The 22513-nt window shown below is 47.4% G+C and overlaps 10 protein-coding genes across 10 annotated transcripts; 4 read left to right on the top strand and 6 right to left on the bottom strand.

Moving 5' to 3' along the window:
* Positions 1 to 44: 44 nt before the first annotated feature.
* On the bottom strand, positions 45 to 2512 carry N7469_001006 (bifunctional molybdopterin adenylyltransferase MobB/molybdopterin molybdotransferase MoeA family protein; the record flags this gene model as incomplete). Its single annotated transcript, XM_056639926.1, has 4 exons — positions 45 to 1834; positions 1975 to 2012; positions 2096 to 2136; positions 2252 to 2512. The coding sequence occupies 4 exons, from the start codon at positions 2510 to 2512 to the stop codon at positions 45 to 47; spliced, it is 2130 nt and encodes a 709-aa protein (XP_056505683.1).
* A 690-nt stretch (positions 2513 to 3202) lies between these two features.
* Positions 3203 to 4200, bottom strand: N7469_001005 (H(+)-transporting V0 sector ATPase subunit c''; the record flags this gene model as incomplete). Its single annotated transcript, XM_056639925.1, has 5 exons — positions 3203 to 3311; positions 3467 to 3775; positions 3845 to 3936; positions 4015 to 4049; positions 4143 to 4200. The coding sequence occupies 5 exons, from the start codon at positions 4198 to 4200 to the stop codon at positions 3203 to 3205; spliced, it is 603 nt and encodes a 200-aa protein (XP_056505682.1).
* Positions 4201 to 4578: 378 nt separating this feature from the next.
* Positions 4579 to 5538, top strand: N7469_001004 (Rab family GTPase YPT6; the record flags this gene model as incomplete). The annotated part of the gene is made up of 5 exons (XM_056639924.1): positions 4579 to 4631; positions 4694 to 4719; positions 4828 to 4916; positions 4997 to 5399; positions 5467 to 5538. The coding sequence occupies 5 exons, from the start codon at positions 4579 to 4581 to the stop codon at positions 5523 to 5525; spliced, it is 630 nt and encodes a 209-aa protein (XP_056505681.1). The 3' UTR covers positions 5526 to 5538.
* A 650-nt stretch (positions 5539 to 6188) lies between these two features.
* Positions 6189 to 7035, bottom strand: N7469_001003 (uncharacterized protein; the record flags this gene model as incomplete). The annotated part of the gene is made up of 2 exons (XM_056639923.1): positions 6189 to 6793; positions 6846 to 7035. The coding sequence occupies 2 exons, from the start codon at positions 7033 to 7035 to the stop codon at positions 6189 to 6191; spliced, it is 795 nt and encodes a 264-aa protein (XP_056505680.1).
* A 1238-nt stretch (positions 7036 to 8273) lies between these two features.
* N7469_001002 (uncharacterized protein) lies at positions 8274 to 9207 on the bottom strand (the record flags this gene model as incomplete). The annotated part of the gene is made up of 4 exons (XM_056639922.1): positions 8274 to 8671; positions 8728 to 8857; positions 8907 to 8966; positions 9016 to 9207. The coding sequence occupies 4 exons, from the start codon at positions 9205 to 9207 to the stop codon at positions 8274 to 8276; spliced, it is 780 nt and encodes a 259-aa protein (XP_056505679.1).
* Positions 9208 to 9598: 391 nt separating this feature from the next.
* N7469_001001 (uncharacterized protein) lies at positions 9599 to 11612 on the bottom strand (the record flags this gene model as incomplete). Its single annotated transcript, XM_056639921.1, has 6 exons — positions 9599 to 9763; positions 9815 to 10153; positions 10208 to 10666; positions 10733 to 10940; positions 10991 to 11109; positions 11172 to 11612. 6 exons carry the CDS (start codon positions 11610 to 11612, stop codon positions 9599 to 9601), a joined length of 1731 nt encoding a protein of 576 aa, XP_056505678.1.
* Positions 11613 to 12622: 1010 nt separating this feature from the next.
* Positions 12623 to 14572, bottom strand: N7469_001000 (MFS transporter; the record flags this gene model as incomplete). Its single annotated transcript, XM_056639920.1, has 3 exons — positions 12623 to 12899; positions 12958 to 14076; positions 14142 to 14572. 3 exons carry the CDS (start codon positions 14570 to 14572, stop codon positions 12623 to 12625), a joined length of 1827 nt encoding a protein of 608 aa, XP_056505677.1.
* Positions 14573 to 16674: 2102 nt separating this feature from the next.
* Positions 16675 to 18213, top strand: N7469_000999 (SNG1 family protein; the record flags this gene model as incomplete). Its single annotated transcript, XM_056639919.1, has 1 exon — positions 16675 to 18213. The coding sequence occupies one exon, from the start codon at positions 16675 to 16677 to the stop codon at positions 18211 to 18213; it is 1539 nt and encodes a 512-aa protein (XP_056505676.1).
* Positions 18214 to 18830: 617 nt separating this feature from the next.
* On the top strand, positions 18831 to 19948 carry N7469_000998 (inositol phosphorylceramide synthase regulatory subunit KEI1; the record flags this gene model as incomplete). Its single annotated transcript, XM_056639918.1, has 2 exons — positions 18831 to 18872; positions 18962 to 19948. 2 exons carry the CDS (start codon positions 18831 to 18833, stop codon positions 19946 to 19948), a joined length of 1029 nt encoding a protein of 342 aa, XP_056505675.1.
* A 1406-nt stretch (positions 19949 to 21354) lies between these two features.
* On the top strand, positions 21355 to 21804 carry N7469_000997 (uncharacterized protein; the record flags this gene model as incomplete). The annotated part of the gene is made up of 1 exon (XM_056639917.1): positions 21355 to 21804. The coding sequence occupies one exon, from the start codon at positions 21355 to 21357 to the stop codon at positions 21802 to 21804; it is 450 nt and encodes a 149-aa protein (XP_056505674.1).
* Positions 21805 to 22513: the final 709 nt, after the last annotated feature.

Here is a 22513-nt window from a genome sequence, read left to right as displayed (position 1 = left end):
TTCCAGCCCCCAGCTTTATCATTCTAGTCGTGACACTTGGCAGTTTAGCAAATGAGTCGAGTATCCGAGCCATAAACACCTCCCATCATGAGAGCTTCCACAATTTCACCCTTAATACCGACTCCACGTCCAGGTCGAAGGACAACAAGTGCATTGGCATTGGCAAGACTACCGACACGAGAACTGCGTTGTCCAACGCCCTCAACGCCAGTACTAGTAGCATAGAGTCGGCCATCTGAGCGTGAAGCTGTCACCACTGCACGGTGGTACTCGGTACGTTTAGGATCGAGCGGGAAGTGATGTGTCAAAACGACGGCAACGCGAGGTAAACCAAGTTGAGGAGCTAGCCAAGGTTTGGTACTGATGGCTCGAGAGCTCTCGCCCAGGCCGGTGAGTTTGTGTAGGGAGGGCAGGACGAATAGGTTTAACGTCACTAAGGCAGAGGCCGGGTTACCGGGGAGAGAGAAGATAAGTTTTGATTTGCGCTCTTGTTGTGTGGTTCCATCTCCGGTTTCTTTGAAAGGGATTGTTGCGAATGTCGTTGGTTTACCGGGTTTCATAGAGACGCGGCCGAAATGAATTGTGCCGCCGAGACTGCGTTCGATGGTTGGTTTGAGAAGGTCTAGTTCGCCCATTGAGACGCCGCCTGTTGTGACGATCACGTCAACGCTTGAAGATGCGCGGCCGACGCCGCGTAGTGAGTCGCGGAGAGCGTGCTCAAGTTCACTAGCTGGTGTGTCGCGGGCAATGCCTAGGTCTACTGTTGGGAAACCCCATGAAGAAAGACAGGCGAGGAGAGAAGGGCGGTTGGAGTCGCGGATTTGTCCGCCGGTTAGAGTGCGCGGGTCGTCGTGTTCGACGAGTTCGTCTCCTGTGCTCAGGACACCGATTGTAGGTTTCTTGAAGACTTTGACGGTGCGAATGCCGGTTGAAGCGAGTAAACCTACTTCGCCGCCGACGGAGGAGATAACGTCGCCACGAGCGAGAATCTTCTCGCCGAGTCGAACATCGCTACCTGGTTCGCGGACATTCTCGCCAGGTTTGATATCTCCGGTCAAGATGTCGACTGTGGCTTCTTCGGTTCCATCCGGGGTTGAGGAGACCAGGTCAGTGTCTTCGACCATGACTACAGCGTTCGCATTCGGTGGGAGAGGAGCGCCGGTGGTAATTCTAGCGATGGTGCCTTGCTGGAGGGGATTTAAGGAACCGCCGACGTTGGCATGGTTGACTGATGCTACAGGGAAGACGCCTTTCGTACTCGGGGCATTGTTTGTAGAGTCTGGGGCAATAACGGCATAGCCGTCGACGATACTGGCTTTGTATGCTGGGACTGACTCGGCAGCATAGACATCTTCAGCAACAACAGAGCCGACAATGGCTGTGTTGACGGGGGATTCGATGATAATGGGCTCGGGGGTATGCTCGCTGATTTGCAGAAGGGCTTCTTCTACAGAGAGCATCGGATAGGGTGAAGTGCGATATCTCCGATTAGGACCAGCAGAAGGATCATTGGATTGTTGACGATTTGATGAGGTGTGTGCCTTGGGAGCTACGTGTCCAGGGCCATGATGATGACTGCAAAGGCTTGGTTGCTTTTGCAAAGTAGTATGGCTATTACTGTGAGTACCAGAACTCACACCTGCGTCCGCTTCGAGGCTTTTGATACCGGCAGCATGCATATTGCGGGAATTGGCTCCAGCAGACTGTAAACAAGCGTGTGGTAGAAGCTTGACAACGGCCTCGAGGTTCTCAACGGCTCCTTTCGGAGATCCTGGTAAAGTAATGATCAATGATTTATCTCGGACTCCGGCAACCGGTCTAGACATCATCGCAACTGGAAACACACGGGGATTAGCGGCATTCTTTATAGACCGAGTAAACAACAGTTTAGCCTCGACATAGTTCCTCTCTTCCACATGTCTTGGGTTTAGGCCAACCAATTGCCAAGGAAGGGAAAGGGTGATGTCATCTCACATGGGGTTACTTTCAATGAAGCGGCGATCATGCCATGACTGGGGAAAGATTAGTTTCATGCTTTAGCGTCAACTTTCGAGACGCCATGGGAACGCCATGAAAAGCGCCATGATAGACTTACACTAAGCCAGGAGCATGACGATGTATCAGGGGAGAAACGGCCTTGTGATGTCATTAGCACGGGATGAGCCTTGATATTGAAAGAAACCGGCATATGCAAATATACGAAAAGCGCAAAGTATAAATGTATAGACCGAGAGAAAAAAAAAAGACTCACCTCGGGCGTGTTATCCTTGATAGCAAATCCGGTTCCTCCGCTCAACAGAATCAAATTATACCAATTAACGCTATCATCGCTCCACTCGCAAACGGCCCGTTGGATCTCGAACACATTGTCCGGAACGATCCTGACTGCGGGGGTTTCCCACTTATCCTCTGCCGCGAGAATGGGGGCGAGGGCATTGGCCGTTCGATCAGAAGCGGGGTCCTGCGAGGCCGTGTCGGAGACGATCAGAATAGCTACCTTGAGTTTGTCCATGGTGAGTGGATGATGGAGGAGGAGGGGGGAGATTATCTGGGGGGGGTTGACTGGGGGGAATTGAGAAGAGGAGAGTGGCTGAAGTGGGGGAGAATTGGATGTACTCGGGTTTTTATGGCGGAGACGAGCAGGTCGTAAAGAGTAAATCGCGAAACTTCGGGTGAGCGAGAAATTGTAACCCTTGGAAGAGTAGCCGGTCCGTGCAAGTAAATAGTGATGAGACTACTGTACGGAGTAAATTATTATTTTTGATTGGATTTGCTGGTTGTATCAAGTGGATTCCCATGCGGTTTAATTTGCGGGGGTGGAGTTATAGAGGAAGAGAGAGATGCTTCCAATGGTTCATTCTCCATTTGACTCAAAATACTGTACAGATTAATGCAATTCCAGCATTTTTCCCTTCAAGAGCTTGCCATCTACGAGATAGTGATTCCAGACGCCCCAATGCTGTGTATCAAAACAATAATAACATGTAAAAAAAAGGACAACGAAAAGAGGACAAGTAATGTTCCGAGAGGGAGATATCGTATCTGCGGCCGGCCGAGCCGAGCCAAGAGTGTGCCGGGAGAGAAAGAGGAAAAGAAAGAGGAAGAGGAAACCCAAATCAGGAATGCATAGCCATCATTCCTTTTCTGGTTGGATGCTTTCGCTTCGTGTTTGGTGGAGAGACACGGAGAACGGAGACTGGCGCTAGGCAGCGCCAATGTCCAAGGCTTTACCGCCTACTAACAGGCCAGTAATCAGGCCGAATAGTCCCAGGACGGAACTAAAAATCTCAATGACAAGGATCTTGACAAACCTGGTCATGAAAATATGGTAAGTCTACCGAAGCTAACAAACATTGTTTCGGTATAAGGTAAAAGTAGGGCACGGGCTTGATCCAAAAGATCCCCAAGGTCCAAGAATGGATAGATGTATAGATGGAGGGAATGTCTGGGGTAAAGTATAACTCACAGGCTAGGATCGGCAGCATCGGCGAGAGCAGCACCACTGCCGTTAATACCCACAGAAATACCGCAGATCAAGTTGCAGAATCCGACGGTAATACCGCCCCAGAAAAGTGCATATCCCGTATAGTAGTTGCTTTGAGTGTAGATCTCGCTCTCGGGGACTGAGTTGAGCTTTGCGGAGTACACGATCGCCATAATGACACCGTAAATAGCCACGACTTCACAGAAAATAATTGAGATCAAGTTCTTGGTGCGAATCCGGGGTGCGCGAACTCCACCACCGACGATCGAAGAGCCCGTGAGGAAGATACCCCTGCATAGGTACCATCAACATTAGTATGGCGGATGTCGACAACAGACTCTGACAGATTCAGGAGCTCACCATGCGGCTCCGACCACCGAGCAACCAATACATAACGCAATACCGATGTTCGCGAAAGCGAAGGGAGATACCTCCTCGAGAAAGCGGCCGACCTGTTGGCGTGTGTTAATAACTATGGGCGCGTCGAAGCTTCGCTCTTGGATAGATTCGGGGGTTCGAGATCATCGTACATTAAATGCTTCGCCTTCGCCCTGAAAGAGCATATCTGCATGATAAGAATCCGTCAGTTAGCAACCTTAAACATTCCCAGCACCCAGCTCCATCTCCGAGGGGGGGATTCGATTCAGCTCGCACGTACAAAGTCCAATCACCACAAAGGCGGTCGTGGAGACACCAAGCAAATACTTGACAGCCATGGTGACCTCAACCTGAATATGAATGAATGAAAAGGCCCGTTGAAGAAAAGAAATCAAATAAACAGCACGGCGGAGGAGGGGGAGCTTCTTCTGATGGACAGTTTGGAGGAATGAGGTGGCCGGAGCGGATTAACTGATCCGTCGAGGCGGTGGACGGGGCACTTTGTCGTCTTGCTTTCCCCAGATCCACGGAATTGTTCTTGTGATTGCATCGCGCATTGTTTCTTGTTCACTTCTGTTTGCCCGTCGGTTCTGTTGGTGCTTTTCTTTTTCTCTATCTCGCCGGCGAATATCCTCCATTTGGATCTGCGCGCGCCTTTCCACCCCCTGAGTTCCTCCCCCCCATCTTTCTCCCCCCTCTCGATATCACCATAGACCATGGCCTCCGCCTCTGGGGTAGGGTCGTATTCGAACCCGTTGAAGAAGTTCAAGTAAGATTGTTTACGATTCAAGCAGAGTGTTGAGGGGGCTTCGGATTTAACACGATATATAGGTTGGTATTCTTGGGTGAACAAAGCGGTATGTCACCCTCGAATCTCTCGCATTGTATACAGCATACCGCCATGACGGCGGGGTATTTCGAGAGAGAAATTAAATCTTGACTTGGAAATCTAATATCTCTATCAGTTGGAAAAACTTCTCTTATAACCCGATTCATGTACGACTCGTTCGACAACACATATCAGGCCACTATCGGTATTGACTTCTTGTCCAAGGTATGTGCCTCCGAACTTCTCCCTCTCCCCCGAAACAATGTTTTAAAGGCAGTTGTAATGCTAATTCAAAATTTTGATAGACTATGTACCTTGAAGACCGAACAGTCCGCCTCCAACTTTGGGATACTGCCGGCCAAGAACGTTTCCGTTCCCTGATCCCCTCCTATATTCGAGACTCGAGCGTCGCAGTAGTCGTCTACGATATTTCCAACGCCAAATCCTTCCAGAATACCCGAAAATGGATTGATGATGTGCGCGGTGAGCGTGGAAATGATGTAATCATCGTTCTGGTGGGCAACAAGACCGATTTAAATGATAAGCGCGAGGTTACAACGGCACAAGGCGAGGAGGAAGCTAAGAAGAATGGCCTGATGTTCATTGAGACCAGTGCCAAGGTTGGTCACAATGTGAAGCAACTATTCCGACGCATTGCCCAAGCCTTGCCGGGTATGGAAGGGGAAGCTAAACAAGGCGAGAGCCAAAGTGAGTCGGATCGAAGACATATCGCCAGCGTAAACATATTTGATACTGACCATTTAAACCCCTGCAGTGATCGATGTCAATATTCACCCCAAGGAGACCACCAACAACGACGGCTGTGCCTGTTAAGATCCCTCCTTACCCCTTTCCTTTTACACTCCCCTGACGATGCTCGCGTCCGCCCATGATATTGCACCATTTTCTTCAAGATGTACATGTTCCCTCTCACTTTCTGGTTGCTCGTCGGATGAATAGCGTCTGCTTAGATTCTTCTTTGGTGAATGAGGTTTCGTCAGTTGGCCCTGTGAGCTTTTCCCCAAATGGCCTGGTGTTACCATCTTCGCTACTCCCGCATTATATCTTTTTTACTCTTTCAACCGGAAACCCCCCTACCTTCAATTCCTTTCCTGATGTCGTTTATTGACCATATGGTCTTCAATGGCCTGTATGTTGAATATGCTATAATTGATGAAGCTGTACCATATGGTGCCATGCAGCAAAGTAGTGGTCGTGAGATGTTGGCGCAGTAGATGTTATTAGATTTCGCTAATTTGACTATTATTCACAATTATGACTATGTATTGGTCCATCATTGTAAGATGATCTTCTCATCATTCAGGGTCGATAGGGACGGTCCCGGGCCTTTCTCCCACGTCTTCTGTAGACGCTCGTACTCCACCTTCAGGGCTATGCGGAACATCTTCTTTTGCGATGGACGAGATATCAGTCCCATTGGTCATATATTTGGTAAAAGCGGTCGAAAAGATATTGCCATAGCTCTGGTGAAACTCCTTATGCAGCAGTAATAAGAAGAATCGCAGAATAGATTCCTGCATAGCGCCAGGAACCGAGGCTTTTGACCCCCCAGTAATTGCGTATCAATTTCCCTGAACAACCGAGATATGTTACCTCAGGACACCCATTTGCCTCCGAGCACGAAAGCGACTTGATATCGTCGCGACGATCAAAGTCATACCGAAGGAAGTTCCCAAAGGCGCCCTGTTCATGCGGCCAATCGTAACTGAAGGTGGAACAGGAGTTGTATCGCGCATTGGTAGGACAAGACTCCCATGCTTCGAATAATTCCATCGTTCTGGGACTGCGTTGTGCTATGATAAAGCCGGTGTTCAACAATGTTCGACCTCGCATGTCATTGTTGATTGGATATGACGGATCGATGGCCATAGCGACGAGATTTTCAGGAATGATGTCCCAATAGTTAAAGAGCCATTCTAATGGGACATGAGGATGAGGATATATGACGTCGGCATCCATAAAAACAATGAACTCGTAGTAAGGGAGATATTGTCTTATCGCTGTGACTTTTGACCAAGTCCCAAACCGTCCAGGAAGGTCTGCCATCTGCACGAACTTGTAATCGTAACCGTGAAGTTGTGCTAATATGATTGTTAGTCATGGACAGACAGATCATCGGGATGGATATCTCACCAAATAGGTAGTGGTTGAGTCGCCCTGCCGTAGCCCATAGGGTTGTCTCGTTTGAAGACCATGTCGAATTGAGCAGCTCTCCCTTGTTGTTCAATGGGCGAGTGTCTACATCGAGCACGAGGATCTTCTGCCCAAGTAAACTCTGGAAACGAGGACCATTTGGAGAAGAAGGAAAGGGGAGCTGAAGCATTTCCCCTGATGGCAAGGTCAGATTCTCTGCTGTGATGGGTTGCAGAAAAGTGTCATAGAGGCCATGGAGGACTGAAGCAAACGGAGCTTGGGCTGTATTTTGAGTAAGTTTGCTTGATTTCGTCAGTTAACAATCCAAACGAGTTTTCTTTGAAGAGGGGTCTTTACGGTGATCCAGCGTCCTCGAAGATGCGCTAGGTATTCAATGCCACGTAAAGAAGACCGAAGGTGTACAACGCCACGACGAAGTACACCCATCGGTGAGGTAAGAATGAGGAGAACGATCTTTTTGGCATGATACCAGTACCTCTGACGTGATAATCTATCGAGAGAAAGGAATGGGGAGTTGGAAGAGGTGAACGGTGAGAGGTGTTTCGGGCTATCGGAAGTAGGAAAAGACTCGGACTGAAGAAGGGTATATGGGAAGTACCCCAGACAAGAAATGAAGCAAAAGAACAGCTTTGAAGAACTGATCATCAATCTGTTCAATATTAGCTTGATATCACGAAGAGGGTATGGCGCTTGTTAACCTCTTGCCAGAACGTATTAATTTCCATTTCATGCTGGGTATTCCGGATTGGCTCTCAATTCATCTTCAAAGGTCGTAGAGACCCTAGCAGGTTAAACCCATGCTAAATGTGGTATATCATCCAAAAATGAAAAGAAGATTAAAGAGAGTTACTGAGTTAGCTTTGAGGACGTGTGTCTCGGCGGCTTATCCGGTCAGTCCGGTTCTCATGTCATCAACATTATCCATTCATCCATGGACAGTTCACCATCCATGGCTCCAGGATGAACCATTCAGACTTTATATAAGCCAGGTCTGGCTTTACCCGAAATGAAATTGTGGATTTATGGTGCAACATCATACTTATCGTTCCTTCATCAACCTAGGACAAGCTAAAATTGAGAGTTTAGCCCTAGAAATATAGATCAAGGGCTTCTTTAAATTGTGGATTCCAGTCACATTCAATCTGCCTTTCGATAAACATCAACGCAGCTATAATTAACTAGCTTGATTACCAGAAGCCAGTCAAAATCGACCCCAGCACTTGTCGGAGGTGTGAATGTCTTTTTGCCTTTGGCTAGAAATGGCTCGTCCGAGCCCGCAGCTTGCATTTCAGAAGTGCAGGGATCAAACCATTGTGCTGTAGCAGAAGAACCTAGAGTACCCCATTCTCTATATATAGTATCGAGGTCGACATTAAATTCATCTCCCCATCCAGTATACACCCAATACTATCTACGCGTGATCATCCCGGCGATGTACCTATCTCCTTCAAATAGCATGATATCCTCAATGGACCCATTCACTGAGGATACGTACTCCCGGGCAGGCGTTAGCTCATTAACCTGCTCCCTGGATAGCGAGGAGAACGGCTTACCCAGATAACCCGTTTGCCTTGCACCGGGCCAGTGGACAGCTTCGTGCCAGCTTGCATTTTCTGAGAGACCTAGCTGGGGATCCATGAAGTGTTCCGAGGTAGCGATGAGTGACATGTTCTCATAGGATTGTTGGACAGGAAGACTACCGTATGTGATGCCACAAGCGCCACTCAGGACAGCCGGGTAGAAGCCATGCCGCACATCAGATACATTCCAGATGGGTTTGTTGGTATTGAACGAATCGTGTGCACCTTCGTAGTGATTCTCAACGTCCATGACTGGTCCAGAAAACTCCGCACGCATATACTTTCGTAGTTCTTTCGCGAATTCCATGGGGTAAGAACTGTGAATTTGGCATCGATGCCACTCGAATCAGGGCTTTCGTGGCCGGATTGGACGGCGCCCATAGAGAGAGTACCATAACTGCCATTGATGTACTGCCATTACTTAGCTAAGATCCGCGTTTACAATGAGGTTCGAACTTACATTATGACCCCAGGAGAAGGGAGTAGGTGGATCACTGATCCAGGGCGATGTTAGTTGGAACTATATCAGATTTAGTCTTGTCCTGCACAGCCTTAGTTACTCAACTTACCGTCACAAACGCTTCATAGCCATGCCTGGCTTCCCCTTCCTTGATTCCTTTCATCATGGCGGACCAGATGCTCCTGGTGTCTTGAATAGGATGAAAGTGAGATTTTGGATCTGAACTAGGGTTCTCTCTCCATTCTGCTCTTGCTTGGGGAACATTGTCAGCCCAGAAGCCGTTGGAATCACCGCCCATCATTTTTGGAACACCATGATATCGCTGACTGGGATAGCGGCCGAACCATTCGGCATTCGTCTCATTGAATAAGGTATACCCACTTGTACCGTACCAACCTCAATTCACGTAGCGTTCCCAAGTGGGTAGCATGCAGATGGTGATTCAATAATCGGCAGCTCTAGACCCAATCCAGTCCACATGTAAGAAGTAACCCTCGTTAGGCTGAATTATATCCTTGTTGTTGAGGGCCGCAAGAGCGGCAGAGAACACTAGAACTAATCAACCAATGCCAACGATAAACAGGCAGAAGAACAGGCGTTTTATCTGATGATCTGAAGAGGATTTGGGATGATGATATTGGAGATGAAGTTGGTCAATAACTAAATGGCCTCTACTATCTATAAGAGGGCAACTAAATTTTCGCAGCTTTGCTAGCCTTGATCCCCCAAAAGGCAGTGAGTGCCGCTGTAGAAACGTTTCCTCCGTGCTTGCGATTGACCATCTTGAAGACCTGGTGGGCAGTATCGAGCAGACGACCGGGAAATCCGATGCTTCTGGCCACAGTCTTTAATAAGTTCTGTGCTCATCGTCAGCTAATTCCACTATTATAACGACGATTTTTTCATACTATATCTTTCATATAGTCTCCTATGCATCGCATGTTACCACTCGGCGATCCGCTGAAATCACCTTGAATCATCTTTGGGAAAATGCGGTTGAATTGAGAGCTAGCACCAGCTGCTCCAGATATGAGTTCATAGATTAGCTGAGTGGGGACCCCCTCTGATGTAGCTAATGCAAAGCATTCTGCAGTAGCGGCAAGATGTATCATGGATGCGAGTTGTATGGTAAGATACATTCTAGAAGCAGACCCGAGAGGACCTTTGACAGGCACAGCTGTAAATGCAGATGCCGCACCACTGCCTAACGCCATTTCTACGGCGCGATTCCCAGCAGTGAAGAGGATCTAGACGGATCAGTAACAAAATCACGGCGATCGAAATTCGATGGTGTTCGGTACCTGGAGAGACTGATAGTCATGAGAACGAGTCACCTGGAAATCGAAGAAACTGAGACTTGGGTATTTTGAAGAAAATTCTTCAACTTTAGTCTCCATAACTCCCACGATTGTCTTCTCCGGAATATCGTCCAATATCAAGAATATATCAGCGTCGCTTTGACGAATTACCTGGAGACTTTGCCCTGAAAAGGCCTGAGACAATTGTTCTGCCCACTCTTTGCCGGCTATCAGGATCACTGGATCTCCTTGTCGGAGAGGAGACTGTCTAGGGCTCAGTACCGTTCCGTTGCCATCAAACTCAGCCACTTTTAACCCGGTGATATGCTCATAGTTACATATAACACTTGAATCGTCATCAGAACCGTGCCCTAGCGCCACTCTCTCAGTGAAAGATTGAAGCGCCACAGAGGCAATGGGACAAGGTAGCGAAAGAGAGTCTGCCGTGTCATTTACGATACCCTGTAAATTGAAGGGTTAGCAAAAAGCCCTCTAATGGAGCATTCGAATCGATGATGGAAGACACACAAGATCCTTGGTGAAAATGGTGACGCTTGACTTGGCATTCCAGTCGGCATTGAGCATTGATACCCCTCGGTCACCCATGATCCAACTGGCCCCCTCACTTTTCATGAGAACTTGATATGTATTCCTACTGGAGAGGCCGAGAGTTTTGGCAAAAGCAAATGTCTCTGCTGCTGCCACAATGTGAATCCCAGCCAGGTGTTGGTTCAGCCTTTTGTTTGTGGTCAGACATTGTTTTTATTTTACTTTCCAGGAACATACATTTTCATCACGCTTGCTGAGCCTAGGGGTCCTGTGCTGAAAAGTCTGCCTGGTGCCGATATTGCTTCAAGTTCCGGGTGAATCTCTATAATTGCTGTCGGATCCCCGGCCATTATGACCTGAATTACTTTGATATAAGCTACACCTGTCAAGGAAGCCTTGAAATTGGGTAGAAACTCACGCTCAGCAATCCAGAAGTAGCACCTACAACACCACCAGAGACCGGGCAGTCAACGAGACGGATGTCCTCCCTTCCCTTCAAATCGAGTCTTTTTTTCAGCTCTACCACATAGTTCGGCGGTAGCGTACTGAATAAGCATAGAATGGCCGAGCGTGGCAGGCAAACGCTTAGTCCATCAGAACCAAACATAATTGAGTCAACTTGCTTCGGCGTCGCGACCATGACAAAGAATTTGCTTTGGTTTTGGCTAGCATCTCGAATAGAAGATGAAGTCTGACCACCAATCGCTTCAAATTTTTGAAGTGCCTCGGGATTAACGTCGAAGCCTTTGACAGAGATTCCGGCCCTCAACAGGTTCGATGCCATGTCAAATCCCATAGCACCAAGGCCAGCGAAGCCGACATGTCTCTTGTCTTCGAAGTTGGGAGTTGGTATATCCATTATAATGGTTTGAATTTCAGAGAAAAGGTCAATAGAATGATTTATGCAGTATGGAAAATGGTATATTGCAGATATTTACGTCTTTGGAAATGATAACATTTTCCAAGCAACAAAGACCCAGGCCACCCTGGAATAAATTCACCCAATCACGACCGAGCCTTCAGTAAATGGTAAGCACATCAAACAACGAATGAGACTTGTTTGCGATGTTTTAACCAATCCAAATGCTTGACGAAATCTTCGGGAAACGCTCGGCACTGAACTATGCGGGGAGAGTGAGATGGAGTATACAAAGTCGGGAAGAAAGCCGAGAACAAGTCAGCAGAGCAGATGTTGAATTGATAAAATGCATGACTGTGTTCATTATGTTTCCTCCATTGATCACTCTTTGCTAGAGAAATAGTCAGAATGGCCACGAAGACATCGCGATAAAACACTGGCTGGAGAAGAACTTTCAATCGACGTGTAGTAAGTAGAAGAGAGTGTATGTCTTTTACTCTCCGTGGCTGATTATGGTCGAAAGCACGTCGGACCGCATGATGCAACTGGTAGAACGGTATCTTCCAATATATTCTTTCTGGACTCGTGTATAACAGAAGCTTGGCTATGACTAGAAGAAGCTCGCTGGGAAGATCTAGGAGCGATGTCATATCGTAAATAGTAGTCGACCGTCAAGCAGATTATGATTGAAGATTAAAATTGAAGTTATTTGAGGGGGTAATAAGCTACAATATGCACGACTAAAATGAAATGCTGATAAAGAGGATGGTTCTCCTGATTACTACCTAGTAATCAGGAGAATCGCCCTCTTAAAGACATTAGTTTCTGATATTCATGTACTAGCAGTCAAGAGCCTTGGGAACATCCATATATAGATAGGACAGTCGCATGAAGTCAGGACTGCCTAGAAAAAAGAATTTTTTATTATCATCGCCCTCTATATCAATTATTCTCGGTATCAAATATGTACTATTAATCATATACAACTTTTTTGTGTGATAGTAAGCAGCCTAGGTGGCTCTATTTCCTTCCACCTCCTGCTCAGGTTCCTCCTCGTAGGTCTCTTGAGGAGCCTCGAAGAAAGGAGCGAACTTACTCTTCATTCTCAGTTTCTTTCCAAAGAAGTAGAATGCGATAGGAATTGGAACGAGAACGGCAGCCACACAGCCGAGTAGAGTAGACGCCCATTGAATACCCATGTTCTCGAACATTTGGCGCGAGAAGAGAGGGAAAGCTGCTGCAACCATTGATCGACAGAATGTATTCGCGGCGATAGCCGAGGCAGCACTGTTTGGATGTTAGATTCGCTTGCGATAGATGAAAATGGGGTTCGGAATCAACTTACAACATAAGATAAGTGTCAATCAGGTAGTTGAACAATTGAATGAAGATGATCAGAAGGCCAAAACCAGTGAATAGACCACTGAGCGTAGGCACAATCCAGTGAATGGTACCGTTGAAACCAGTCCAGCCGAACCAGAAAAGACCAGCAGCAAACATAGCACCGGCAACCATTACTGGTGGAAGACGCCATTCTGGAACCGGCATGTTATTATTCTTGTCAAGCTTCTTGACATAAGATGGAGAGCTTAGAATCACGTATGCCGCAGCGATAAAAAGACCGACAACCAATCCGAACAATGGGAGGCCGCCAACACCCGCATTCATGCCGTACTCCTGCTGGAAAACAAGAGTATAGGCCGTCAAGAAGCAGTAAAGAAGGCCATAAATGAAACTAAGATAAATAGTAACTGCCATGATCAGGGGCTCGTAGAAAAGCAGTTTGAGTGGGCGAGAGAAGTTGTTGACAATTAACTCTCTGAAATCAACCTCAATCTCCTCTTGCTTGGCGTGAATTCCCCAGTTTTTGGTGCGACGTCGCAGCTCGGAAGCCTTCTCGACTAAAACGACCGGAGGATAAGACTCCTTCAAAAAGAACAAATTCATCACAAAGGCAGCATAGCCCATGAAAGCCGGGATCCAGGCGGTCCAGCGCCAACCCAGGTAGGACATGTTGATGAAGCCACCAATGAAGGGAGCAATAAGAGGGCCCAAGAAGACCGTACTGGAGAAACAAGCGATCGCAATACCACGGGTGCGGTTGTTGAAGATATCGGAGAAGACAGCTGCAACGACCGCCAATGGCGAACTACCAAAGATACCACAGAAAAAGCGACAAATCATCAGGGTTTGCAGGTCTTTGGAGACTGCAACTGCGGTATTGAAAATGCCAAATCCCAGCATGGCGAAAACGATTCCTGGACGACGACCTTTAAGCTCGGATAATGGGGCCCAGATGAGAGGACCGGATGCGTAGCCGACAATGTACAATGAACTGGAGAGAACAGAAACTTCGAGACCGACACTGAACTCTTTGGCGACATTTTGGGATGAGGAACTAAAAATGGCGGAGTCGAAGGTAGAGCAGATACTTGTGAAAGCGAGCATGGCGCCAATGTAAACCCTTCAAGTAAAATATATTAGAAATTGTAATAAAAGGGACGCAAAAAAAAAAAAATCATGACTTACTTTGTCCAAAGAGGCCAGTTCTGAGGATACAGAGGATCATCTGGACCATCGAATTCAACAACATAGTCATCGCGGTTTGGTAGTGGTGGAGGATACGGCTTGCCGGCACCAAAAGCCGGTAAAGGTGTCTTTGAAGGTCGTGACTTGACGCTTTCACCAACTGTGAGCTGATGTTGAAGTCGCTGGGTTTCGATTCTGCTGAGTGCTTGCGAAGTAGTTGATCGTCGACGTTCAAGGTCTACTTCTGTATTGCGCGACTGCAATCTGTGGATGTATGGATCATATTCAACTGAGCTACTTGATCCCGATGATGAACCAGTAGTACCTGATGTCGTCGGTCTATTTGTCTCTGCAGAAGCATGGGGTTTTTCTTCACCCCAGTGAGAGACATCAGCTTCTGCCTGCTGTAGCTCTTTTTCTGTTTCATTCATGATGGGCAGATGGAGTTTCTAGGTTGTTTGGAGCTCCTCTATGTATTTCCTGGGGGGGGGGCCCTGGGGCCGTGGCGTTAAAAAGCGATGCTGTTCGATTCTCCCCAAAAGCACTTATCACAAAGAGGAGCTGGAGTTTTGAAAAAAACAAAATGAAAAAGAAACTTCGACAGGCAGCAAAGTGCCCTGATAATATAAACCGAGGCCTGCCCTGAAGGTGGCCATAAAAATGGAAAATGCAAATGAAAATGGAGCTTGAACAGGCCGACTTAACCGTGCAGACCCACCACCCGACGGCTTCGCTTTGCGACGAAATGCCGAATCTTGAAATCCTGGAAAAGGGGGCCAACAACGATTTTTATTATTCAATTTTTATAAATTTTACGAGTATTTGTGAAAACCACGGAATATACTCCTGAATACGCAAAGGTCTCTTTTATCTGGCCTAATGACCTTGACTAGGCGTAGACGTTGATTGTGTCAACCCTCAATCAATTACTATGTAAATCTGACTGGGTGCAACCTTGAAAGCCCATGATTTCTCTGGTATGGTGGATCCACCCGACTAGCAAAGAAAATCTGTTCAGGCAGGCTGAATTGATGTCATTCATTCGATGTCATGAATCAGTGGCCCCCCCGCGGTGGAGAATCATTATTAATTTTGCGCCGAGAGCGAGAGCGGTGGCAATACCAAATGCGGAAATCCAGGAACGGCGACAACAGAATGAAACAATATCGACTATGTACGGGAGTACATGCAGTGAAAACTCCGCATTACGAGGCCTTGAAATCAATAGCGGATCCCAAGCCTCCTCCTCGAATTGGTAAATGGTGGTGGAATTGGCAGGGGAGAACCAGTGGATACTTTTGATACAAGCATTGACGGAATCTCGAGAAATCTTGGGTCCAGCCGGTTATCTCGGCTCACAACATGCGAAGTATACACAAGAGATGAATAATTCGAAGTATAGTATGTATCTTCGGTATAGGCATCAATACTATTCGGGATTTATGCTGAGCGTCTATCACACATATGGCTGTATGTTCATTCATATAATCCAGCGACAGAGTTGAATGTCAAAGTATCCACTCGCATTTGATGACCACATGCATTTACTATTCAGTGCTTATATAGGTATACAACTGCGGAAGTATAAGAGTTGAATGTAAGTTCTGTATGTTAATAGAACAATCAGGTTGTTGATCTCCATTTCCCGCTGCTCTTAGTATGCCGCCCTTCCTTGCTACATTTATCTCTTGGCAGGGGCACTCTAACGTTCAAGATCAGATATCAAGATTTCCTGCGGGGATTTCTCTATGGGGTAGACACTTACTATGGATGAATGGCAAATTTAGATGAGTGGTGTTCTCTCATGATCCACTTGAAGGCTTGAGTTGAATGGAGAACTACTCTCCACTGCAAGGAGTATGAGCAGCCGGCGATCAAACCCTTGGGCCAGTGCACGTTGGATATTCATATCGCTCCTGGCAGGCACTTAAATTGATCTCGATTCCATCGGATTGCTTTTCAAATCGCAAGCCTCTCTTGGTCCATTTTCAGTAACGAGTTTAATGTATCATCAATTTCCAAGGAGATCTACAATCCAGCGATTCGTTAGTGTAAGTCCATCCTAGCGTCAGTGAAGTTGTACCTGAAGATATCGCACACTGACTGCTAAATCATCATCATTATTTGTTTTTCTTCTATCAGAAGTGTAGGCTAATCTGTGCAAATCAGGGCGATCCAGACTTTCCTAATGCGGTCAGGGCTGACGGGCCCAGAACTGACAGCCAACCGCCTATTTGCCGCCACTCTCTTTCAGCGTAAGCACGACATACTAAAATAAGCTACATCCTCGTATCTGAGACTAGGGACATGATGTGAGATTATTTTCCTCGTCGATTTATCCGAGTTCTTCACCGGGCTTTGAATGGTGACTCGACCGGGATCTGTGCAGATCAATGCGGATCTGTTCTTTATCTTCGGGCTTTGCTGTTTCAAAGTTTGCCCTTCCTCGTTCGCGTCATACTGCCAATATCCCAATACCTTAACTCGACGTCGGCGGAAGTGACGGTTCCAACATCTCTTGCACAAGCTGGAAATGGCACCGGGGAAATTCTACCCCAGGGCCCGCCAGGAGCGGCCCAGCATCCATGATCCTGCCGTTCGACCACGTCGCCTTGCACTGCTGAAAGCCGCTATCATCAATTTTCTGGCACTGCAGTTTCTTTTCCTAGGACTCTTTTGCTATATATTCGGCTCGCTGTTTCAACAAACTGGGCACATTCATAATTTGAATGTCCTGTTCGTCGATTATGACGGTGGAGCAATTGGCCATGCCGTGCGCAACGCCTACAATCAGATGGCGGATACTGGCTTCCCGACACTAATCGAACAACCTGCACTCTTTTACCCGGATCCTAACAGTATCAATAGTGCCGTATGTGATATTAGCTATTGGGCAGCCTTTTATGTTGCCCCCAATTCTTCAAACCACTTGACTGCTGCGCTTGCGGGTGGATCGGCCGCTGCCTCGTATAACAAGAGCGACGTGATGACTATGGTTTGGAACGAAGCACGTTATTCCACAGTTGTTGACTCTGCCATTGCATCCAACTTGAAGACTCTGGCCGAAGCTGCGCGCATCGCTTATATGAATGCTAATGGCAAGCAATCGGTCCAGACATTGAATTCGTCCGATCCGGCTGCTCTGAGCGCTTTTTCAAATCCTTGGATTCTGTCTTCGGTGAACCGTCTAGAGACGACACAAGGATCGCGGCTTATCTACAATACTCTGGTTATCATCCTAATTCTCATTCAGGAATTTTTCTTCCTGGGCTACGTGAACGGTTTGTACCAGCAGTTTCAACTCTACACTTCAGTAAGGCCTCATCGAGTTGCGATTGTGCGCCAGATTATATCTGGCACTTATACGCTGGTCGGTTCGCTTTGTACTGCAGGGGCTATCTGGGCTTTTCGTCACGGCTGGCATGTTAGTGGTGGTCAGTTTGCCATAACGTGGATGGCCTTGTGGCTATTTGCTCACTTGAACTTTCTCGTCCTTGATGTCTTCACAATTTGGATTCCACCTCCATATGTCCCCATGGCGTTAATTTCTTGGATTGTGACAAATGTCACATCGATACTTCTGCCCTTTGAACTCTCTCCCGCCTTTTACCGGGTGGGATATGCTCTGCCAGCGCATAGTATTTTCAACATTCTGATCGACATCTGGTCCAGAGGATGCAATCCGCAGCTCTACTATGCGCTTCCTGTGCTTTTTGTTTATGAAATTGTCGGTCTGATATTAAGTTCGATCGGTGTTTATCGACGGTCACACTATGCTATGATCAAGCAGGAAGCGGATGAAAAGATCCTTCAAGAACGTGTTGAGGCAGTGCTCAGTGAACGACAGGATCAAATGCCAACTGATGAGGTACATGAAGAACAAGAAACTGAGAAATCAGAGTCTGGCGAAGAAGCTGAGGGCTCCATGCAAAGACGGGCCACTGTAGCAACTCAGCCTGAAGAGGAGCTAATGGAGATTATACGACGAGAGATGTCGCGACCACGAGTCGAAAAGACGACTACCAGTCGGGAAAGTACTGGACCATCATTCAATCTTCCTTTCAAGGATTAGAGAAAGACTGGGTTTTTTTCTAGATAAACTTATTCAAAACTGAATGCGTCGCTAAATACATAGATCTGTGCCTGTGTATACTTCATGACACTAGTAATATCTGATAGTAGAGGATACATCACAACGCTAAGAGACGGTAAATTGAATGCCCAAATGGCTCCTCGGCTCCATTTCAAGCTTTCATTTACAGATGAAACCCCAGTTGTTCACAGCTGAAAAGCCCTCGACTCCCAAGAGTTTGGCGCCTTTCGCCCCATGAATGTTATTGGCGTATACTTTCTATCCCATTTGTGAGTACTTGATACATACTCTCTGTAAGATATCATCTCTGACAATTACTGTAAATTGGTTTAATCAAAGTGTAGTGTAAGTGTATGCTGTCATACTTCCCTACTTGTTTATAGCCCGATTAATTCGGCAGCGATCGACAATGGGCGGATCTGCCGGAAACCATCGGTGGCCCCTGGACCTCTTGGCACTCCCGAACTTCTTTCTTCCTCTTTTCCTCTCTCGTTCGCTTTCTTCCCCTTCAACTTTGGAGCTCTTCTCATATCTGTTCCACTTCAACCCTATCAAAACTGGTCACACCCTTTCATCGCATACATTCTTCCTTCAAAATGGGATTCTCATCCCGTTTCCTCCGCATTCCGCGGCCAGAGGTAACCCACCCTTATCCCCCGAAATTAGCCACTGGCCACCAGCCTCCGAAAGACTTCCCGCTGACAGTCTCGTGACTTTCCTCCCCCAGACTTTTCTTTATGTGATGAGCTTAGAGACAGGCGCATCCCTCATTACCCTGTCATTATTACTGAATAAGATCAGTGGTCTTTATGGCTTGCTAGCCCTTTTGACTGGCTACCACCTATCCCCCGTCCAGTTGTCGATGTACCTGTACTCCCTCATCGCCCTCGCTCTCGCCGCTTTGCTCTTCCCGCACATTCGCAAACAGTCCCCTCTCGAGTGCCTAGGTCTCGCCTGGCTTTATTTGTTGGATAGTCTGATCAACGCCGCCTATACCGCTGCTTTTGGTGTCACTTGGTTCTTGGTCGTGTCGCAACACTACGAGAGTGGTCAAACCTCCGGACCTGGTAGCGAAACTATCGCCCAGACAGCAGGTTTCACCAGCCCCAAGTACGATGCCGCCTACGTCGAGATTCAGCACACCAGCGAGGGAAATGAGTTTGTCCCACATCCTCCTCGCAGCGCGGAGCACCTGAGCAATGCTGTCAGTCAACCGGAGAGCTTCCAAAGCATCATTTTCATCTCCCTGCTCTGGGCCATGCGTGTCTACTTCGTCTTGGTGATGCTTGCTTTCGCCCGTCAAACTCTCCGTCTCTGGGTCGCCGTTCCCAAGCACACTTCGCTTCCTACTCACAGCCGCAATGTCTCGGTCGCCAGTGTCGCTGACATCGATCGTGAGCCTTTCTCCGCCCACAGCCCCGATGGACAGGGATGGAAAGGAAAGCTTGGCCGTGTTATGGTCGGCATCGGTCACAGCTATTGGTTGGGCGAGGAAGAAGATGGTAACTGGCTTAGTGGAATTAACCAAAAGTTCCGCAGCCGTGGCAACAACGTCGAACTTCCTGGACCTTTGGAACGTGAACGCAGACGCCGCTCGGGCACTGGTCCTCCGCAGCCCTCGCAATCCATTATTCGCTCGGGCATCATTCAGCAGCCAATTCATGAACATCCCGGAACCAACGTGAAAATGCAGGACTGGACTGAGCCGCGCTAGATCTTTTCTCTTCCGCCAAGTTGCTTGTGGCTATGGCCATCTAATGACGAAGTACTGTCTCCGTGACAGTTTGTGAATCGCTCTTTCCAAAGCACTAGGTGTTAGGAAATCGTTCTTCTCGGTCAGAGTTCGCTATGATGCTCATATCATCTCAGTCATCGACTGGTAAATGGCACATGCCCCCTTTTCTCCACCAGGACACAATCCATGACGGCTCTTGTATCCGTTCTATCGTTTCGTTGGGTGACCAATTGGGAGAAGTCATCTCCTGCGAGCTTTATATACCCGATTGCTGTTTTGCCGGGCCCAGATTCCTAGAACAGATCTCGAGACCAAACGAGGCTCGACTCTGTATCAGATTCAAAACACCATTGTCGCCGATATCAGCTTCCCGCAAGCTTCTACGATATATACTGGCCAGTCACGTCTCATGGCGTTGGTATAAAAAAGGATGGTTTGGCGGGCAAACTTGCTGCCACATGCCCCTTATGTTGCATTTTCTTTCTGGCGTCAGGACTTGTATATTGCTTTCGATGTGGGGTTGGGTCCTTGCTACTATGGCGTCTTGGGACGGATATGACAACGATTCCAAAATACTTCAATATTGTACACAGTCTTTCTTATATACCACACTCTGCATATATGACTTTTTATTCACCTGTTACTTTTGACCTACTTCATTGATCCCTTAGTGTGTAGGTAGTACCTAGCCCAAGCCCATCACAGCTAGACTCCCAAGTGTCGATCTCAAACACATAGTGAATATGCCGCGTGTGGAGCATGCACAAAGTTCAAATAAACTTCGCATGATCAACTACGCGTGAACGGCCCCTTTCCGAGCGATTTTCTAACCTATAAAATCTTGTAGATGAGAAATAATGCCCAACCGATGCCCGATATCAGAAATGTATTTCCCCGAATTGGGCCCGGCTGGGTCTACTCTAGCCGAAAGAGGAATTCGGTTGTCAAACGGCTACAGAGTATACCAGTGCCATGGGATAGGCTGCTATCGTTTGAGGGTGGCTTAGCTCCCGTTCACGTCACAGGGAGAGAGGTCATGTTACTTTTAAAGTATTTACTATGTATTTTGATAACATTGACGCCCTAGGCTAGCTCCTCCTGCTAGTATCGGACCCACTGATTCGATGCCCTAACCCCTTATACCTCCATGCATGCATACATCCTGTATTTCCCAGCTATGAGATGATTTCTTTGCAGCTCATTTCTGCTTTCACTCGTCGATCGGGTTCTTGAGGGTCTGCATAGGGCTCTACGGCACCGAGCTTCCAACCATTGACTCTCCAAAAAAAGCTATTCCGGGGAAATCATTTACCTTGTGTATACTCACCGAGCAAGGTAGAATACGGATTATCCTTCTTGCTGTCCATTTCTAATATATCTTCCAGATGTTCGCTATCCAATTCGACGCTGCTGGTATCTACAAAGTCGGTACACGTAATCAACAATTCCACGTCTCCTTCGAAGAAATGATGTCTTTCACCGGTGGTATCATCGGACTTCTAGAATACGGTCTTGCTTGGAAAGTCATCAAGGGGGCACTGGGCAGAACTCGACATCGACTATGGCATCATGCGGGTAACTCGATTGATGCACAACCTGCAATCTGGATCGACAATTCCGGTCCTGTGTTATATGAGCTTCGTCACGGGTTGGAAGTTATTCGGATTTGTCCGGAGGAACTTGAGACTTCAAGATTTGGTAAAGCTATTAAACTTCATTGGGATGGTGGGATGGCTGGGATTAAACCGTCTTGGGTTGTTAAAATGATTGTTCAGGCTTTTTTTGTTGGTCTGTGGAGGAATATGCTTCGTCACTTGAAGATACGAGTCTTTTGATTGTCGGTTGGTTTCGCGGAGAAGATATATGATTTTCTTGTGAAAGTTTGAGTGAGATATCCGGGTTTCAAAGGTCTGTTCTCTCGATACCGGCTATACGTCGAACACAATTCTATGATCTTGCATGGGGTCTGGACGAGAAGGACATCGAGGAGTCTGGATTCACAACGACTGCGTTCAATCTACACACGGCCGACCTACACCGGTGACAATCGTTCAACCAACTTCGACACCCCGAATAATACAAGGACCTCCAGGTCGGCATCATTGAATCATCCCGAAATCGTGAATTTAGTGTGCAAGTGACTGAGGACTACTACTTGCTGGCTGGGACCAGGAGACGGGCATCGGCATTCCAGAGACAAAATCGCAGGGTATGAGAGCGTGATCATTCGAAAAGATCGGGTGTGTATTATGGCAGGCAGGGATCTGGATCTGAGGGATTCATGAAAGCTCATTAGGCTGTACACTGTACACTAGTGTATGCAGGGCCATGGCATATCTGGCTGTCGCTGTACTGCCAAATGATATGCCACACCCTCTATGTTGATATGACGCAACACCTTTCATTACACTCCTCCCGTCGTCCTTTTGCAGTGATTGCACGAAAGTTCTTGAAAGCCCACCACTTCCCTCTTACTTTTACCCAAACACTACCTTGTACTAGTAGGGTATAATGCATCTGCTTGGTTACCAGTGAGCATTCAAT

Source organism: Penicillium citrinum (genome assembly GCF_028827155.1).
Source record: "Penicillium citrinum strain IBT 23319 chromosome Unknown utg000001l:1.0-4955037.0:1.0-4956770.0, whole genome shotgun sequence".
NCBI classification, from domain to species: domain Eukaryota; kingdom Fungi; phylum Ascomycota; class Eurotiomycetes; order Eurotiales; family Aspergillaceae; genus Penicillium; species Penicillium citrinum.
Note: the sequence above shows the minus strand (reverse complement) of the source record. Positions and strands in the feature narration are given on the sequence as shown.